The sequence below is a fragment of the Dendropsophus ebraccatus genome, chromosome 5 (assembly GCF_027789765.1).
Source record: "Dendropsophus ebraccatus isolate aDenEbr1 chromosome 5, aDenEbr1.pat, whole genome shotgun sequence".
NCBI classification, from domain to species: domain Eukaryota; kingdom Metazoa; phylum Chordata; class Amphibia; order Anura; family Hylidae; genus Dendropsophus; species Dendropsophus ebraccatus.
Window position 1 is genome coordinate 6,272,387 of NC_091458.1, and position 16,403 is coordinate 6,288,789.

Here is a 16,403-nt window from a genome sequence, read left to right on the forward strand (position 1 = left end):
TACAGGAGCCCACCCCCTATAACTAGAGGGAGACCCCCGGTACACAGCGCTCTCATATACAGGAGCCCACCCTCTATAACTGCGGGGAGACCCCCTGTACACAGCGCTCTCATATACAGGAGCCCACCCCCTATAACTAGAGGGAGACCCCCGGTACACAGCGCTCTCATATACAGGAGCCCACCCCCTATAACTAGAGGGAGACCCCCGGTACACAGCGCTCTCATATACAGGAGCCCACCCTCTATAACTAGAGGGAGACCCCCGGTACACAGCGCTCTCATATACAGGAGCCCACCCTCTATAACTGCAGGGAGATGAGACCCCCTATACAGAAAGTAATGACCACACGGCTCGGTCTGGGGGTGAACACTGTTTATTTATGAGCAGGTGGTATAGAAGCTGATGCAGTGTTCGGCCCCCGGGGGCCCCGGCTGTTCTGACTCATGACGTCCATTCTGGATGATGCAGATGGTTCATGCTCCTCGTTGTCTCAGCTGCCGTCTGCAAGAAAAATCCATAATATCAGCAAAGGAATGCACTGATTCCAGAGCTTCTGAGTAATAGAATAATGCTGATTCCAGAGCTTCTGAGTAATAGAATACATTCATTCCAGAGCTTCTGAGTAATAGAATGCACTGATTCCAGAGCTTCTGAGTAATAGAATGCACTGATTCCAGAGCTTTTGAGTAATAGAATGCACTGATTCCAGGGCTTCTGAGTACTGGAATGCACTGATTCCAGGGCTTCTGAGTAATGGAATGCACTGATTCCAGGGCTTCTGAGTAATGGAATGCACTGATTCCAGGGCTTCTGAGTAATGGAATGCACTGATTCCAGGGCTTCTGAGTAATGGAATGCACTGATTCCAGGGCTTCTGAGTAATGGAGTGCACTGATTCCAGGGCTTCTGAGTAATGGAGTGCACTGATTCCAGGGCTTCTGAGTAATGGAATGCATTGATTCCAGAGCTTCTGGGTAATGGAATGCACTGATTCCAGGGCTTCTGAGTAATGGAATACACTGATTCCAGGGCTTCTGAGTAATGGAGTGCACTGATTCCAGGGCTTCTGAGTAATGGAGTGCACTGATTCCAGGGCTTCTGAGTAATGGAATGCACTGATTCCAGGGCTTCTGAGTAATGGAATACACTGATTCCAGGGCTTCTGAGTAATGGAATGCACTGATTCCAGGGCTTCTGAGTAATGGAGTGCACTGATTCCAGGGCTTCTGAGTAATGGAGTGCACTGATTCCAGGGCTTCTGAGTAATGGAATGCACTGATTCCAGGGCTTCTGAGTAATGGAGTGCACTGATTCCAGGGCTTCTGAGTAATAGAACGCATTGATTCCAGAGCTTCTGGGTTATGGAATGCACTGATTCCAGCTTTTTTTAGTAATGGAAACTGTCTAGCTGCATTTCCAGGCCCCCTTAATTATAAGAATCACTGACATCACACATCACAGTTAATGGTGCTTCACCAATGTTATTCTGTGCAGATGACAGTAGATTAAGGGGTTTGGTACCTTTAAGATGAACCCTTTAACATCGGACATTTACCTTCCTCAAGCTCTCTGCCGCCTTCTCCTCTTGTACTGTCAGGTAACTCTGGGACTGGTTCAGCATCGGCAGTAACACGTTCAGAGGACTCTTCCTGACTCTGTGCCTCAAAGGTTGTTGCATTCTGGTCTACATGGTCAGCAGCAGCTTCCACAGTGTCTGATGCAGATGGTTCTCCGACCACTAGGAGATGAGGAGATGGTAAGAGGCTGGGAGGAGGCTGAAGATACACACAACTGATCACCAACCCTGCATAAGGCTGTAGCGGTATATGTCCTCGGACCCCCCACCCCACACAGTGTGTTACTGTGTAGCTTACCATGAGATGACTGAATGGGTCTATGACACCAGTATGTATAATACCTGGAGCGGGTGGCTGCACCACGGCTGTCGGTGACCACAGGGTCAGGCTGCTGATCTTCTCTGGGTTCCATCGTGTTATGGGCACAGCCAGCGGCTCCTCCTCCTCCTCTTCCTCCTTCTCCTGTGTGATGATCAGGATCAGACACTTAGGATACAAGTCTCCCCTATGGTATGAGCACATGCCATACTGCCTGCAGATACTACACTGGGGGTCTCTAAAGGGGGTGACCGCTGGCTGGTGCAGTCATAATCCTGTAGGTGGGACCCCCAGATGTCATCTATCTCTGAGCATGCACTACATCAACCACATGCAGAAACACTGCACAACGGCCAGGACCTGTGACATAGCAGAGGTGTTCAGCACAACGGCCTCAATTACAGGGGTCTCCTTGTGCCCTGGGATGGAAGGCGCCCCCAACCTCCCCCGGATGAGGGGAAGCGGCTGCGGCTGCTGCTTCAACACAATGTGAACCACTGTTAGGACTGTGCCATGACATTTATAACACATTGCCTATGTGCCTAAGACATGATGTAACAGCAGAATAATGAGTGCAGCTCTGGAGGATGAGACATGATGTAACAGCAGAATAGTGAGTGCAGCTCTGGAGGATGAGACATGATGTAACAGCAGAATAGTGAGTGCAGCTCTGGAGGATGAGACATGATATAACAGCAGAATAGTGAGTGCAGCTCCGGAGGATGAGACATGATGTAACAGCAGAATAGTGAGTGCAGCTCTGGAGGATGAGACATGATGTAACAGCAGAATAGTGAGTGCAGCTCCGGAGGATGAGACATGATGTAACAGCAGAATAGTGAGTGCAGCTCTGGAGGATGAGACATGATGTAACAGCAGAATAGTGAGTGCAGCTCTGGGGGATAACATGATATAACAGCAGAATAGTGAGTGCAGCTCTAGAGGAGACATGATGTAACAGCAGAATAGTGAGTGCAGGTCCGGAGGATGGGAGATAATGTAACAGCAGAATAGTGAGTGCAGCTCTGGGGGATAACATGATATAACAGCAGCATTATGATTACAGCTCTGTAGTGATAGAGGTGGGGTTCTGATGGACAGTATCTGGTGATGTCTGAGGGATCGGCGCTCACCTGCTCCGCCTGCACATATGATCCGTGCTGCTCGCAGCCGATGTCGAATACGTATTTCCCAGGACCGAGAATCTGCAGAGAATGGAAGGAGAGAAGACGTGAGGCTGAGGCCCTGACCTCACACAGCTGGGGGTCTGTATCAGTGTATCAGGGCAGGGTGAGTGCCGCTCACAGGACACTATGTAACAGACCCCCAGCTGTGAGCAGTACACCCTCTTTAGCCGTCACTCACGGTGTTGCTGGAGAACTTCCCCAGGTAGCGGTGGTTGTGGTGCACCAGCTCCCCGGCTCCGTCCTGTTTGCCGTTCACCCAGGTGCCGATGTATCTGGATCCGGTGTCGGTGTAGGTGTAGACCCCCTGCCCATGCCTAAAGGAGAGGAGATGTGTTACTGGGATGGGTGGGGGAGGATGAGGGGGCGCTATAATGTCACGCTCAGCATGAGGGGGCGGTATAATGTCAAGCTCAGTACCTCTGATGGGCGAACCAGTCCCCGCTGTACACGTCACCGTTGGCATAGGTGTAGACCCCCTGACCCTGACGCTGGTCGTCCACCCAGTCACCTGGAGCCGAAGACAAGAGGAGCAGAGTGAGTGATGGGGATAAACCCGCAGGGTGACTGAAGGATCAGGGCTGGAGACTAGAAGGATCAGGGCAGGAGACTAGAAGGATCAGGGCTGGAGACTAGAAGGATCAGGGCTGGAGACTAGAAGGATCAGGGCTGGAGACTGTACCATATACCGTGTATAATGTATCCCCGCTATACACGGTATAATGTATCCCCGCTATACACGGTATAATGTATCCCCACTATACACTGTATAATGTATCCCGGCTATACACAGTATAATGTATCCCCGCTATATACACTGTATAATGTATACTCGCTATACACTGTATAATGTATCCCCCCGCTATACACGGTATAATGTATCCCCGCTATACACGGTATAATGTATCCTCCGCTATACACGGTATAATGTATCCCCGCTATACACGGTATAATGTATCCCCGCTATACACGGTATAATGTATCCCCCGCTATACAATGTATAATGTATCCCCGCTATACACGGTATAAAGTATCCCCCGCTATACACTGTATAATGTATCCCCGCTATACACGGTATAATGTATCCCCCGCTATACACGGTATAATGTATCCCCGCTATACACGGTATAATGTATCCCCGCTATACACGGTATAATGTATCCCCGCTATACACGGTATAATGTATCCCCACTATACACTGTATAATGTATCCTCCGCTATACACAGTATAATGTATCCCCGCTATACACGGTATAATGTATCCCCGCTATACACGGTATAATGTATCCCTGCTATATACACTGTATAATGTATCACCGCTATACACTGTATAATGTATCCCCGCTATATACACTTTATAATGTATCCCTGCTATATACACTGTATAATGTATCCCCGCTATACACGGTATAATGTATCCCCCCGCTATATACACTGTATAATGTATCCCCCCGCTATATACACTGTATAATGTATGACCGCTATATACACCGTATAATGTATCACCGCTATACGTTACCTTCATACTTGGAGCCGTCTGGATACATAAAGGTCCCGACCCCGTGCTTGCGGTTCTGGTAATACTCCCCTATGTAGCGTGCGCCATTCTTGAAGCGATACGTCCCCTGTGAGGAGGAATCATCCATCATCAGCTACCAGCAGTGACAGGTGGGATGTGTGTGATATATAATATGTGTGATGTGTGCGATATATGTGGAATATGTGTGTGATATGTGTGATGTATAAGATGTGTGATGTGTGTGATATGTGTGATATATATAGGATGTGTGTGCGATGTGTGTGATATATGTAGGATGTGTGTGATATATAATGTGTGATATATATAGGATGTGTGATGTGTGCGATATATGTGGAATATGTGTGTGATATGTGATGTGTGTGATATGTGTGATGTGTGTGATATGTGTGATGTATAATATGTGTGATGTGTGTGATATGTGTGATGTATAATATGTGTGATATATATAGGATGTGTGTGATATATGTAGGATGTGTGTGATATATATAGGATGTGTGATGTGTGCGATATATGTGGAATATGTGTGTGATATGTGTGATGTATAATATGTGTGATACTTGTGATGTATAATGTGTGATGTGTGTGATGTGCGTGATGGGGATTACAGGGTTAATGAGGTCACCTGGCTGTGCCGCCGCCCGTTCTCGTACATCCCGTCATATGTGTCGCCATTTGGAAGTCGCGCTTTGCCTTGTCCGTGTCTCTCCCCGGCTTCATTCCTCTCACCGTCATATTCCTGCGGAGGGAAGAGGAGCGAGTGCTGACCGCTATATATACTCCACCGACTGCTGACCACCATGTATACTCCACTGACCACTGACCGCCATGTATACTCCACCGACTGCTGACCACCATGTATACTCCACTGACCACTGACCGCCATGTATACTCCACCGACCGCTGACCACCATGTATACTCCACTGACCGCTGACCGCCATGTATACTCCACCGACCGCTGACCACCATGTATACTCCACTGACTGCTGACCGCCATGTATACTCCACTGACCGCTGACCGCCATGTATACTCCACCGACTGCTGACCGCTATATATACTCCACTGACCACTGACCGCCATGTATACTCCACCGACCGCTGACCACCATGTATACTCCACTGACCGCTGACCGCCATGTATACTCCACCGACCGCTGACCACCATGTATACTCCACTGACTGCTGACCGCCATGTATACTCCACTGACCGCTGACCGCCATGTATAGTCCACTGACCGCTGACCGCCATGTATACTCCACTGACTGCTGACCGCCATGTATACTCCACTGACTGCTGACCGCCATGTATACTCCACTGACCGCTGACCGCCATGTATAGTCCACTGACTGCTGACCGCCATGTATACTCCACTGACCGCTGACCGCCATGTATAGTCCACTGACTGCTGACCGCCATGTATAGTCCACTGACTGCTGACCGCCATGTATAGTCCACTGACTGCTGACCGCCATGTATACTCCACTGAGTGCTGAACCCCATGTATACTCCACCGACTACTGACCACCATGTGTACTCCACCGACTGCTGACCACCATGTGTACTCCACTGACTGCTGACCGCCATGTATACTCTACTGACTGTTGACCCCCATGTATACTCCACTGACTGCCTACCTATATACCCCCATACACCCCCCTGTATATCCCCTTCTGTATACCGCCATACACCCCTGTACATAGCTTATACTCCCCCTGTATACCCCCACATATCCCCTCCTGTATACCCCCATACCCCCCCCCGCGTATACCCCCATATATCCCCTCCTGTACACCCCCATAACCCCTGTATACCCCCATAACCCCTGTATACCCCCACATATCCCCTCCTGTACACCCCCATAACCCCTGTATACCCCCATAACCCCTGTATACCCCCACATATCCCCTCCTGTACACCCCCATAACCCCCCTCCTGTATACACCCATACATCCCCTCCTGTATACCCCCATACACCCCCTCCTGTATACCCCCATACACCCCGTATACTCCCGTATACCCACATACACCCCCTCCTGTATACCCCCATACACCCCGTATACCCCCTACTGTATACCCCCATACACTCCGTATACCCCCTCCTGTATACCCCCATACACCCCCTCCTGTATACCCCCATACACCCCGTATACCCCCTACTGTATACCCCCATACACTCCGTATACCCCCTCCTGTATAGCCCCATATATCCCCTCCTGTATACCCCCATACACCCCCTGTATAGCCCCATATATCCCCTCCTGTATACCCCCATACACCCCGTATATCCCCTCCTGTATACCCCCATACACCTTGTATAGCCCCATATATCCCCTCCTGTATACCCCCATACACCCCGTATATCCCCTCCTGTATACCCCCATACACCTTGTATAGCCCCATATATCCCCTCCTGTATACCCCCATACACCCCCTGTATAGCCCCATATATCCCCTCCTGTATACCCCCATACACCCCCTGTATAGCCCCATATATCCCCTCCTGTATACCCCCATACACCCCCTGTATAGCCCCATATATCCCCTCCTGTATACCCCCATACACCCCCTGTATAGCCCCATAACCCCCCTCCTGTATACCCCCATACACCCCCTGTATAGCCCCATATATCCCCTCCTGTATACCCCCATACACCCCCTGTATAGCCCCATATATCCCCTCCTGTATACCCCCATACACCCCCTGTATAGCCCCATAACCCCCCTCCTGTATACCCCCATCCCCCCCCCCCCCGCGTATACCCCCATATATCCCCTCCTGTATACCCCCATACACCCCCGTATACCCCCTCCTGTATACCCTCATACACCCTGTATACCCCCATACACCCCCTGTATAGCCCCATATATCCCCTCCTGTATACCCCCATACACCCCCTGTATAGCCCCATATATCCCCTCCTGTATACCCCCATACACCCTGTATAGCCCCATATATCCCCTCCTGTATACCCCCATACACCCCCTGTATAGCCCCATATATCCCCTCCTGTATACCCCCATACACCCCCTGTATAGCCCCATATATCCCCTCCTGTATACCCCCATACACCCCCTGTATAGCCCCATATATCCCCTCCTGTATACCCCCTTACACCCGCACATATCCTCCTATATACTCGGGTTCTCACCCCCAGATCGGGTTCAGCTTCCTCCTCGAAGTCGGAGCCGAGGTCGGACATGTCGGGGCCGCTGTACCGGGGGATGCTCGGGTAGAAGAAGGCGCCGGCTCCGGCTCTGCCGCTTGGTGTGAACGCCGCTCTGTGTTGTGGCCGCTCTCTTGCTCTTGTAGTCGCCGCTTCCCGTTACCAAGGAGACGCATCCTGTCTCCATAGAGACCAGTCCCGCCCAACGGCTGTCGCGGGCTTCCATGGTGTAAGTGTCACATGACCCTACACGGGCGAGACAGCGGCCATCTTTATAGCACTGCAGTCACGCTATCAGCACTTCACAAAAATGGAGTCACACTATCAGCACTAGAAATTACAGTGCTCTTATATACCATGTGTTACGGTAATAGCCAGGACTAGTTAGTTCCAGGCTTCAGAATGTGCCAGGAAGATCAGAGGGGAACATCTACATGTAAGACTAAAGAATGGCAACTCTTAACCCCTTCAGGTCCATTCACCCACTGTTAACCCCTTCACATCCACTACAATCTAATTTATATACTGTTAACCCCTTCAGCTCCGGGAATATTTTATTTTTTTCTAACTATATGTAAAACAATCCTAAAATTTTAAAGTGCTGCGGAATCTGTTGGTGCTATATAAATAAAAGATTATTATTATTATTATTATTATTATTATTATTATTATTATTTTAATTAACACCTATAAGAACATAAATGTATTTTGCTTCATTCCTGCACGTATAACCGCTTAAGGGTAACTTTACATTACCGGATTCGCAGCGGATTTCACGCTGCCAGTTTGCAGTGAGATTTGCTGTGAATCCTTGTACTGAGAAGGTGAATGGGGTTCCGCTTCTTGTGATGCAATAAATTTCGCCACATAATATTTACCACCTGAAAACCCGGCTCATTGTCATTTATTTCTCTCATTTGTCTTATATAAGAATCATTGTTACTGTAGGAATTTGGAGTAATGTGATAGGAAAGTGTCTATTTGGGGCTATATGTCGCATTTTTTGAAGTCCAATAAAATAAAAAAATCTAATTGTTATCCAATCACACTACCATATCCTAGAAGAGGGGTTACTGTTCTACAGATTCTGTGATTTTCAGACATTTTTACTGTAGGAATTTGGAATAATGTGATGGTAAAATGTCTATTTGGGCCTATATGTCGCACATTTTGAAGTCCAATAAAATCACGAAATCAAATTGTTATCCAATCACACTACCATATCCTAGAAGAACGCTTACTCTCGTACAGATTCTGTGATTTTCACACATTTTTACTGTAGGGATTTGGAGTAATGTGATAGGAAAGTGTCTATATGGGGCTATATGTTGCATTTTTTGAAGTCCAATAAAATAAAAAAATCAAATTGTTATCCAATCACACTACTATATCCTAGAAGAGCGCTTACTCTCGTACAGATTCTGTGATTTTCAGACATTTTTACTGTAGGAATTTGGAATAATGTGATGGGAAAGTGTCTATATGGGGCTATATGTCGCACACTTTGAAGTCCAATAAAATCACGAAATCAAATTGTTATCCAATCTCGTTACCATATCCTAGTAGAACGCTTACTCTCGTACAGATTGTGTGATTTTCAGACATTTTTACTGTAGGAATTTGGAGTAATGTGATGGTGAAATGTCTATTTGGGGCTATATGTCCCACTATTTGTATCCCAATAAAATCACGAAATCAAATTGTTATCCAATCACACTACCATATCCTAGAAGAACGCTTACTCTCGTACAGATTCTGTGATTTTCAGACATTTTTACTGTAGGAATTTGGAGTAATGTGATGGTGAAATGTCTATTTGGGGCTATATGTCGCACTATTTGTATCCCAATAAAATCACGAAATCAAATTGTTATCCATATAGTTATTGTTGTTGGAGTGCTCTTGGTAGACTACTTCCAATTACAGGAGGGACCAGTTTCATGGCTTATGAAGGATAACCATTGAAGGGGTTATCCAGCGCTACAAAAACATGGCCACTTTCCCCCTACTGTTTCGTGATTTTATTGGACTTCAAAGTGTGCGACATATAGCCCCATATAGACACTTTCCCATCACATTATTCCAAATTCCTACAGTAAAAATGTCTGAAAATCACACAATGTGTACGAGAGTAAGCGCTCTTCTAGGATATGGTAGTGTGATTGGATAACAATTTGATTTCGTGATTTTATTGGGCTTCAAATAGTTTTACATATGGCCCCAAATAGACACTTTCCCATCACATTACTCCAAATTCCTACAGTAAAAATGTCTGAAAATCACAGAATCTGTACAAGAGTAAGCGTTCTTCTAGGATATGGTAGTGTGATTGGATAACAATTTGATTTCGTGATTTTATTGGACTTCCAATAGTGCGACATATAGCCCCATATAGACACTTTCCCATCACATTACTCCAAATCCCTACAGTAAAAATGTCTGAAAATCACAGAATCTGTACGAGAGTAAGCGTTCTACTAGGATATGGTAGTGTGATTGGATAACAATTTGATTTCGTGAGTTTATTGGACTTCAAAGTGTGCGACATATAGCCCCAAATAGACACTTTCCCATCACATTATTCCAAATTCCTACAGTAAAAATGTCTGAAAATCACACAATGTGTACAAGAGTAAGCGCTCTACTAGGATATGGTAGTGTGATTGGATAACAATTTGATTTCGTTATTTTATTGGACTTCAAATAGTGTGACATATGGCCCCAAATAGACATTTTACCATCACATTACTCCAAATTCCTACAGTAAAAATGTCTGAAAATCACAGAATCTGTACAAGAGTAAGCGTTCTTCTAGGATATGGTAGTGTGATTGGATAACAATTTGATTTTTATATTGACAGTGCAAGAATTAAAGGACAAGCTTAAAAATAATGAATACTCTCGGCAAGGAGATAAGAACGAAAGAACAATGCTTTTATTACCTTCCATTGCTCCCAGCAAGCCACAGCATGGGGGAATCCCACCAAAGGCTTTTTCATTGTTGGCACTGTGTTAAAACGTCATTCGTGTCACCATGCATGACAGCCAATCACTGACAGGGTGTTGGACAGCGCCCTTTCGTCAGTGATTGTCTGCTGTGCGCGATGACGCATTTGAGTCTGCAGTGAAATTTGCTGCGAGTCCTGGTACTGTGAAGTTCAATGGGGTTACATACTTGCAGCAGAATTTTCATTCCGCTGTGAGTATATGACCCGGCCCTTTTAACCCCCGCAGCCGGCCCCCCGAGCATACATCACCTGCTCGGCACTGCGCGTGCATGAGAGGCGTCTGGCTCCTGTTGGTCCCGCTCAGCCAATCACTGCTGCCGTGCACTGACCGGCTGAGTGGGACCGACTGGAGCTTCACATGCAGCCGCAGTGTCGAGCAGGTAATGTATGCTCCGGGTGGCGGGCTGCGGGGGTGTTAAATTTATGAAAATTCCGCTGCAGGTATGTAACCCCATTGAACTTCACAGTACAAGGATTCACAGTGAATTTTGCTGCAAACTCTCAGCGTGAAATCCGCTGTGAATCCGGTACATGTGAAGCGTCCCTAAGGTGGATATAAGTGCACGAATGAAGCAAAACACATTTATTTTCTTATGGATGTAAATAAAAATTTTAGGATTGTTCAACATATAGATAGAAAAAATAAAATAATCCCAGAGCTGAAGGGGTTAATAGTATATGAATTAAACTGTGGTGGATGTGAAGGGGTTAAAATTGGATGAATTAAAGTGTTGTGGATCTAAAGGGGCTAACAGTGGATGAATTAGATTGTAGTAGATGTGAAGGGGTTAACAGTGGGGGAATTAAACAGTTGTGGATCTGAAGGGGTTAACAGTGGGTGAATGGACCTGAAGGGGTTTAGAGTTTACATTCTTTACATGTAGGTGTCACCCTCTGATCTTCCTGGCACATTCTGAAGCCTGGAACTAACTAGTCCTGGCTATTACCGTAATACATGGTATATAAGAGCACTGCAATTCCTAGTGCTGATAGCGTGACTGCAGTTTTGTGAAGTGCTGATAGCGTGACTGCAGTTTTATAGCGGGCAGGGGAAACGTTTGCACAGTTCCTAGGCGACACTTCCCGTGCCCCGCCCCCTGCGTGTTACAGTTATTACTGCCCCCTCCATCTCCCCCTGTGTCTCAGTTATTACTGTCCCCTCCATCTCCCTGTGTCTCAGTTATTACTGCCCCCTCCATCTCCCCCTGTGTCTCAGTTATTACTGCCCCCTCCATCTCCCCGTGTGTCTCAGTTATTACTGTCCCCTCCATCTCCCCCTGTGTCTCAGTTATTACTGTCCCCTCCATGTCCCCGTGTGTCACAGTTATTACTGCCCCCTCCATCTCCCCCTGTGTCTCAGTTATTACTGTCCCCTCCATCTCCCTGTGTCTCAGTTATTACTGCCCCCTCCATCTCCCCCTGTGTCTCAGTTATTACTGCCCCCTCCATCTCCCCCTGTGTCTCAGTTATTACTGTCCCCTCCATCTCCCTGTGTCTCAGTTATTACTGCCCCCTCCACCTCCCCCTGTGTCTCAGTTATTACTGCCCCCTCCATCTCCCCCTGTGTCTCAGTTATTACTGTCCCCTCCATGTCCCCGTGTGTCACAGTTATTACTGCCCCCTCCATCTCCCCCTGTGTCTCAGTTATTACTGTCCCCTCCATCTCCCTGTGTCTCAGTTATTACTGTCCCCTCCATCTCCCTGTGTCTCAGTTATTACTGCCCCCTCCATCTCCCTGTGTGTCGGTCAATACGGTCCTCCCATCTCCCACTATATAACAGTCTGTGGTGTGCAGTGGTTTAGTGTAACAGTCTCTGGTGTGCAGTGGTTTAGTGTAACAGTCTCTGGTGTGCAGTGGTTTAGTGTAACAGTCTCTGGTGTGCAGTGGTTTAGTGTAACAGTCTCTGGTGTGCAGTGGTTTAGTGTAACAGTCTCCGGTGTGGTTACTTAGTGCATAGCTTAGACAATATTAATGCGGGATAATACTGGGTGCCGTTCCGGGACCGCGGGACAGCACCCAGAAAACGGGACTGTCCCGTGAAATCCGGGACGGTTGGGAGCTATATGGGGGATTGGCTACTATGTGGGGCACTCTATGGGGGCATTGGCTACTATGTGGGCACTATATGGGGGATTGACTTGCGATGCCCCAGGCCCCTAGGGGCCACTCCGCAGTGTAGATGGTGCTAACAGGCAGGAACTGACGAGGCTGAAGTTGGTTTCTTATTCGGCAGTTTCTTATTCAGAGGATTTTTCTTTTTCCTGTTTTAGCTATTATTCTTACAGAAAATGTATAATATTCATACCCTACCGTAAGTGAGGGGCCCTGAGAGGACTGGTGATAAATATGGCAAAAAAGACCCCACGGTTGGCATAAAAATGGGCATGAAAGTAAAACCACAAAATTATTATTTAAGAATAAAATTGACTTTGGGCCACTGATCTCACACTAATAATACACAGAGAGGGATGCCCCGCATCATGCCCAAGAGAGTCCAGCCTGGCCCAAAGTGGTTCTGGGTATAAAAACTGGCATCAAAGTGGGCAGATTGGCATTTTTTCCTAATTTGAATAAGTAACAGCTGTTTTCAAAGGGTTAAATGAGTTTGGGCCACTGATCTCACACTGGTAATACACAGAGAGGGATGCCCCGCATCATACCCAAGAGAGTCCAGCCTGGCCCAAAGTGGTTCTGGGTATAAAAACTGGCATCAAAGTGGGCACATAGCCATTTTTCATGATTTGAATAAGTAACAGCTGTTTTCAAAGGGTTAAATGAGTTTGGGCCACTGATCTCACATTGATATTACACAGAGAGGGATGCCCTGCATCACATCCAAGAGAGTCCAGCCTGGCCCAAAGTGGTTCTGGGTATTTTGTGAATAAATGATTAGCGCCGCACTACCCCTTTAAGCAAACAGGGCTAAAGTACTCAGGAGGCATTTGTCAGCATAACAGGATCCCAGAATTAGCTGTCCCATCTCGTCTTATTAAACATTTCTCGGCTAACCCTGAATACATTTCTATAATAACAATACCTGCAGCAATGTTTTCTGCTGACAGGTCTGCTTTAGGCTATGTTAGGCCTCATTCACACATCCATAGTTCAGCCAGTGAATACGGACCTGTAATGGTGGACCGCACTATGAATGTGCAGTAACAGTGCTACGCAGTTTACGGAGCACTATGTAGAAGACAATGATTCGTGCCGCAAATGCAAGTCCGCACTATAATCTATCCTTTATTTTTTTGTAGCGCGGGCCGTGGACCTGAACACTTGTACAGATGTGTGAACAGGGCCATTGAAATATATTTGTCCTATGTGTTGCCTGCAATGTCAGGGTCCCCTTGTAGCCATATAGGACCCCTTTGTAGCCAGTAAGACCGCCCTTGTAGCCAGCAGAACCTGATTACGGGAGCATTGATGTCCCTGTACCCAGTGGGATTAGCAGGTGCATGCTGCAATACTAATGATCGCACTGCGCACGTGTAGGAAGGCCGTTCTGGGTACGAGAGATGGCTTTGCCCCCAAGTGCTGACGTCACCATACCCAAGAAGATGAAAGGAAGTAGGACATCACTGTAAGAAAGGTTGCATCATGTGACTGGACCAGCAATCTCCGAGTAAAGCCAACAAGGAATATATAAGTTCTTTAGTTAAGGGTTAATTTTGGTTCTTTTTTTTTCAATTTTTCCAGGAATACCCCTTTAGGCTATGTTTAAACAAAGTAAAAATAAGGGCAAATAATGACCATTATTAAAGGGGAACTGTCAGCCAGTTAGATTAATCTAAACTGCTGATAGCTCCTTATTGCACCAAAAACACCATGGATAAAGGTTTGTGTTTTACCTTAATCCTCATTACCGTATCAGTAAAGTTTGGCATTTGCTCCAAAGTCTGGTAAGGACCCACAGGGCATCCCTCTCTGTGTATTATCAGTGTGATGCGGGGTCCCTCTCTGTGTATTATCAGTGTGATGCGGGGTCCCCCCTCTCTCTGTGTATTATCAGTGTGATGGGGGCATCCCTCTCTGTGTATTATCAGTGTGATGCGGGGCATCCCTCTCTGTGTATTATCAGTGTGATGTGGGTCCCCCCTCTCTGTGTATTATCAGTGTGATGCGGGGCATCCCTCTCTGTATATTAGCAGTGTGATGCGGGGTCCCCCCTCTCTGTGTATTATCAGTGTGATGCGGGGTCCCCCCTCTCTGTGTATTATCAGTGTGATGTGGGTCCCCCCTCTCTGTGTATTATCAGTGTGATGCGGGGTCCCCCCTCTCTGTGTATTATCAGTGTGATGCGGGGTCCCCCCTCTCTGTGTATTATCAGTGTGATGTGGGTCCCCCCTCTCTGTGTATTATCAGTGTGATGCGGGGTCCCCCCTCTCTGTGTATTATCAGTGTGATGTGGGGTCCCCCCTCTCTGTGTATTATCAGTGTGATGTGGGGGATCCCTCTCTGTGTATTATCAGTGTGATGCGGGGTCCCCCCTCTCTGTGTATTATCAGTGTGATGCGGGGCCCCTCTCTGTGTATTATCAGTGTGATGCGGGGTCCCCCCTCTCTGTGTATTATCAGTGTGATGTGGGGGATCCCTCTCTGTGTATTATCAGTGTGATGCGGGGCCCCTCTCTGTGTATTATCAGTGTGATGTGGGGTCCCCCCTCTCTGTGTATTATCAGTGTGATGCGGGGTCCCCCCTCTCTGTGTATTATCAGTGTGATGCGGGGCCCCTCTCTGTGTATTATCAGTGTGATGCGGGGCATCCCTCTCTGTGTATTATCAGTGTGATGCGGGGCATCCCTCTCTGTGTATTATCAGTGTGATGCGGGGTCCCCCCTCTCTGTATATTATCAGTGTGATGTGGGGGATCCCTCTCTGTGTATTATCAGTGTGATGCGGGGCCCCTCTCTGTATATTATCAGTGTGATGTGGGGGATCCCTCTCTGTGTAGTATCAGTGTGATGCGGGGCCCCCCTCTGTGTAGTATCAGTGTGATGCGGGGCCCCTCTCTGTGTATTATCAGTGTGATGCGGGGCCCCCCCTCTCTGTGTATTATCAGTGTGATGCGGGGTCCCCCCTCTCTGTGTATTATCAGTGTGATGCGGGGTCCCCCCTCTCTGTGTATTATCAGTGTGATGTGGGGTCCCCCCTCTCTGTGTAATATCAGTGTGATGCGGGATCCCTCTCTGTGTATTATCAGTGTGATGCGGGGCCCCTCTCTGTGTATTATCAGTGTGATGCGGGGCCCCTCTCTGTGTATTATCAGTGTGATGCGGGGTCCCCCCTCTCTGTGTATTATCAGTGTGATGCGGGGTCCCCCCTCTCTGTGTATTATCAGTGTGATGCGGGGCCCCTCTCTGTGTATTATCAGTGTGATGTGGGTCCCCCCTCTCTGTGTATTATCAGTGTGATGCGGGGTCCCCCCTCTCTGTGTATTATCAGTGTGATGCGGGGCGTCCCTCTCTGTGTAGTATCAGTGTGATGCGGGGTCCCCCCTCTCTGTGTATTATCAGTGTGATGCGGGGTCCCCCCTCTCTGTGTATTATCAGTGTGATGCGGGGCATCCCTCTCTGTGTATTATCAGTGTGATGCGGGGCGTCCCTCTCTGTG

At 47.6% G+C, this 16,403-nt stretch overlaps 1 protein-coding gene across 1 annotated transcript; it reads right to left on the bottom strand.

Moving 5' to 3' along the window:
- Positions 1-358: 358 nt before the first annotated feature.
- RSPH1 (radial spoke head component 1) lies at positions 359-7,963 on the bottom strand. Its single transcript, XM_069969405.1, has 9 exons — positions 7,771-7,963; positions 5,245-5,358; positions 4,602-4,707; positions 3,503-3,593; positions 3,264-3,399; positions 3,032-3,103; positions 1,922-2,042; positions 1,559-1,741; positions 359-504 (listed from the first exon to the last, which is right to left on the bottom strand). The coding sequence occupies exons 1-9, from the start codon at positions 7,819-7,821 to the stop codon at positions 494-496; spliced, it is 885 nt and encodes a 294-aa protein (XP_069825506.1). The 5' UTR covers positions 7,822-7,963; the 3' UTR covers positions 359-493.
- Positions 7,964-16,403: the final 8,440 nt, after the last annotated feature.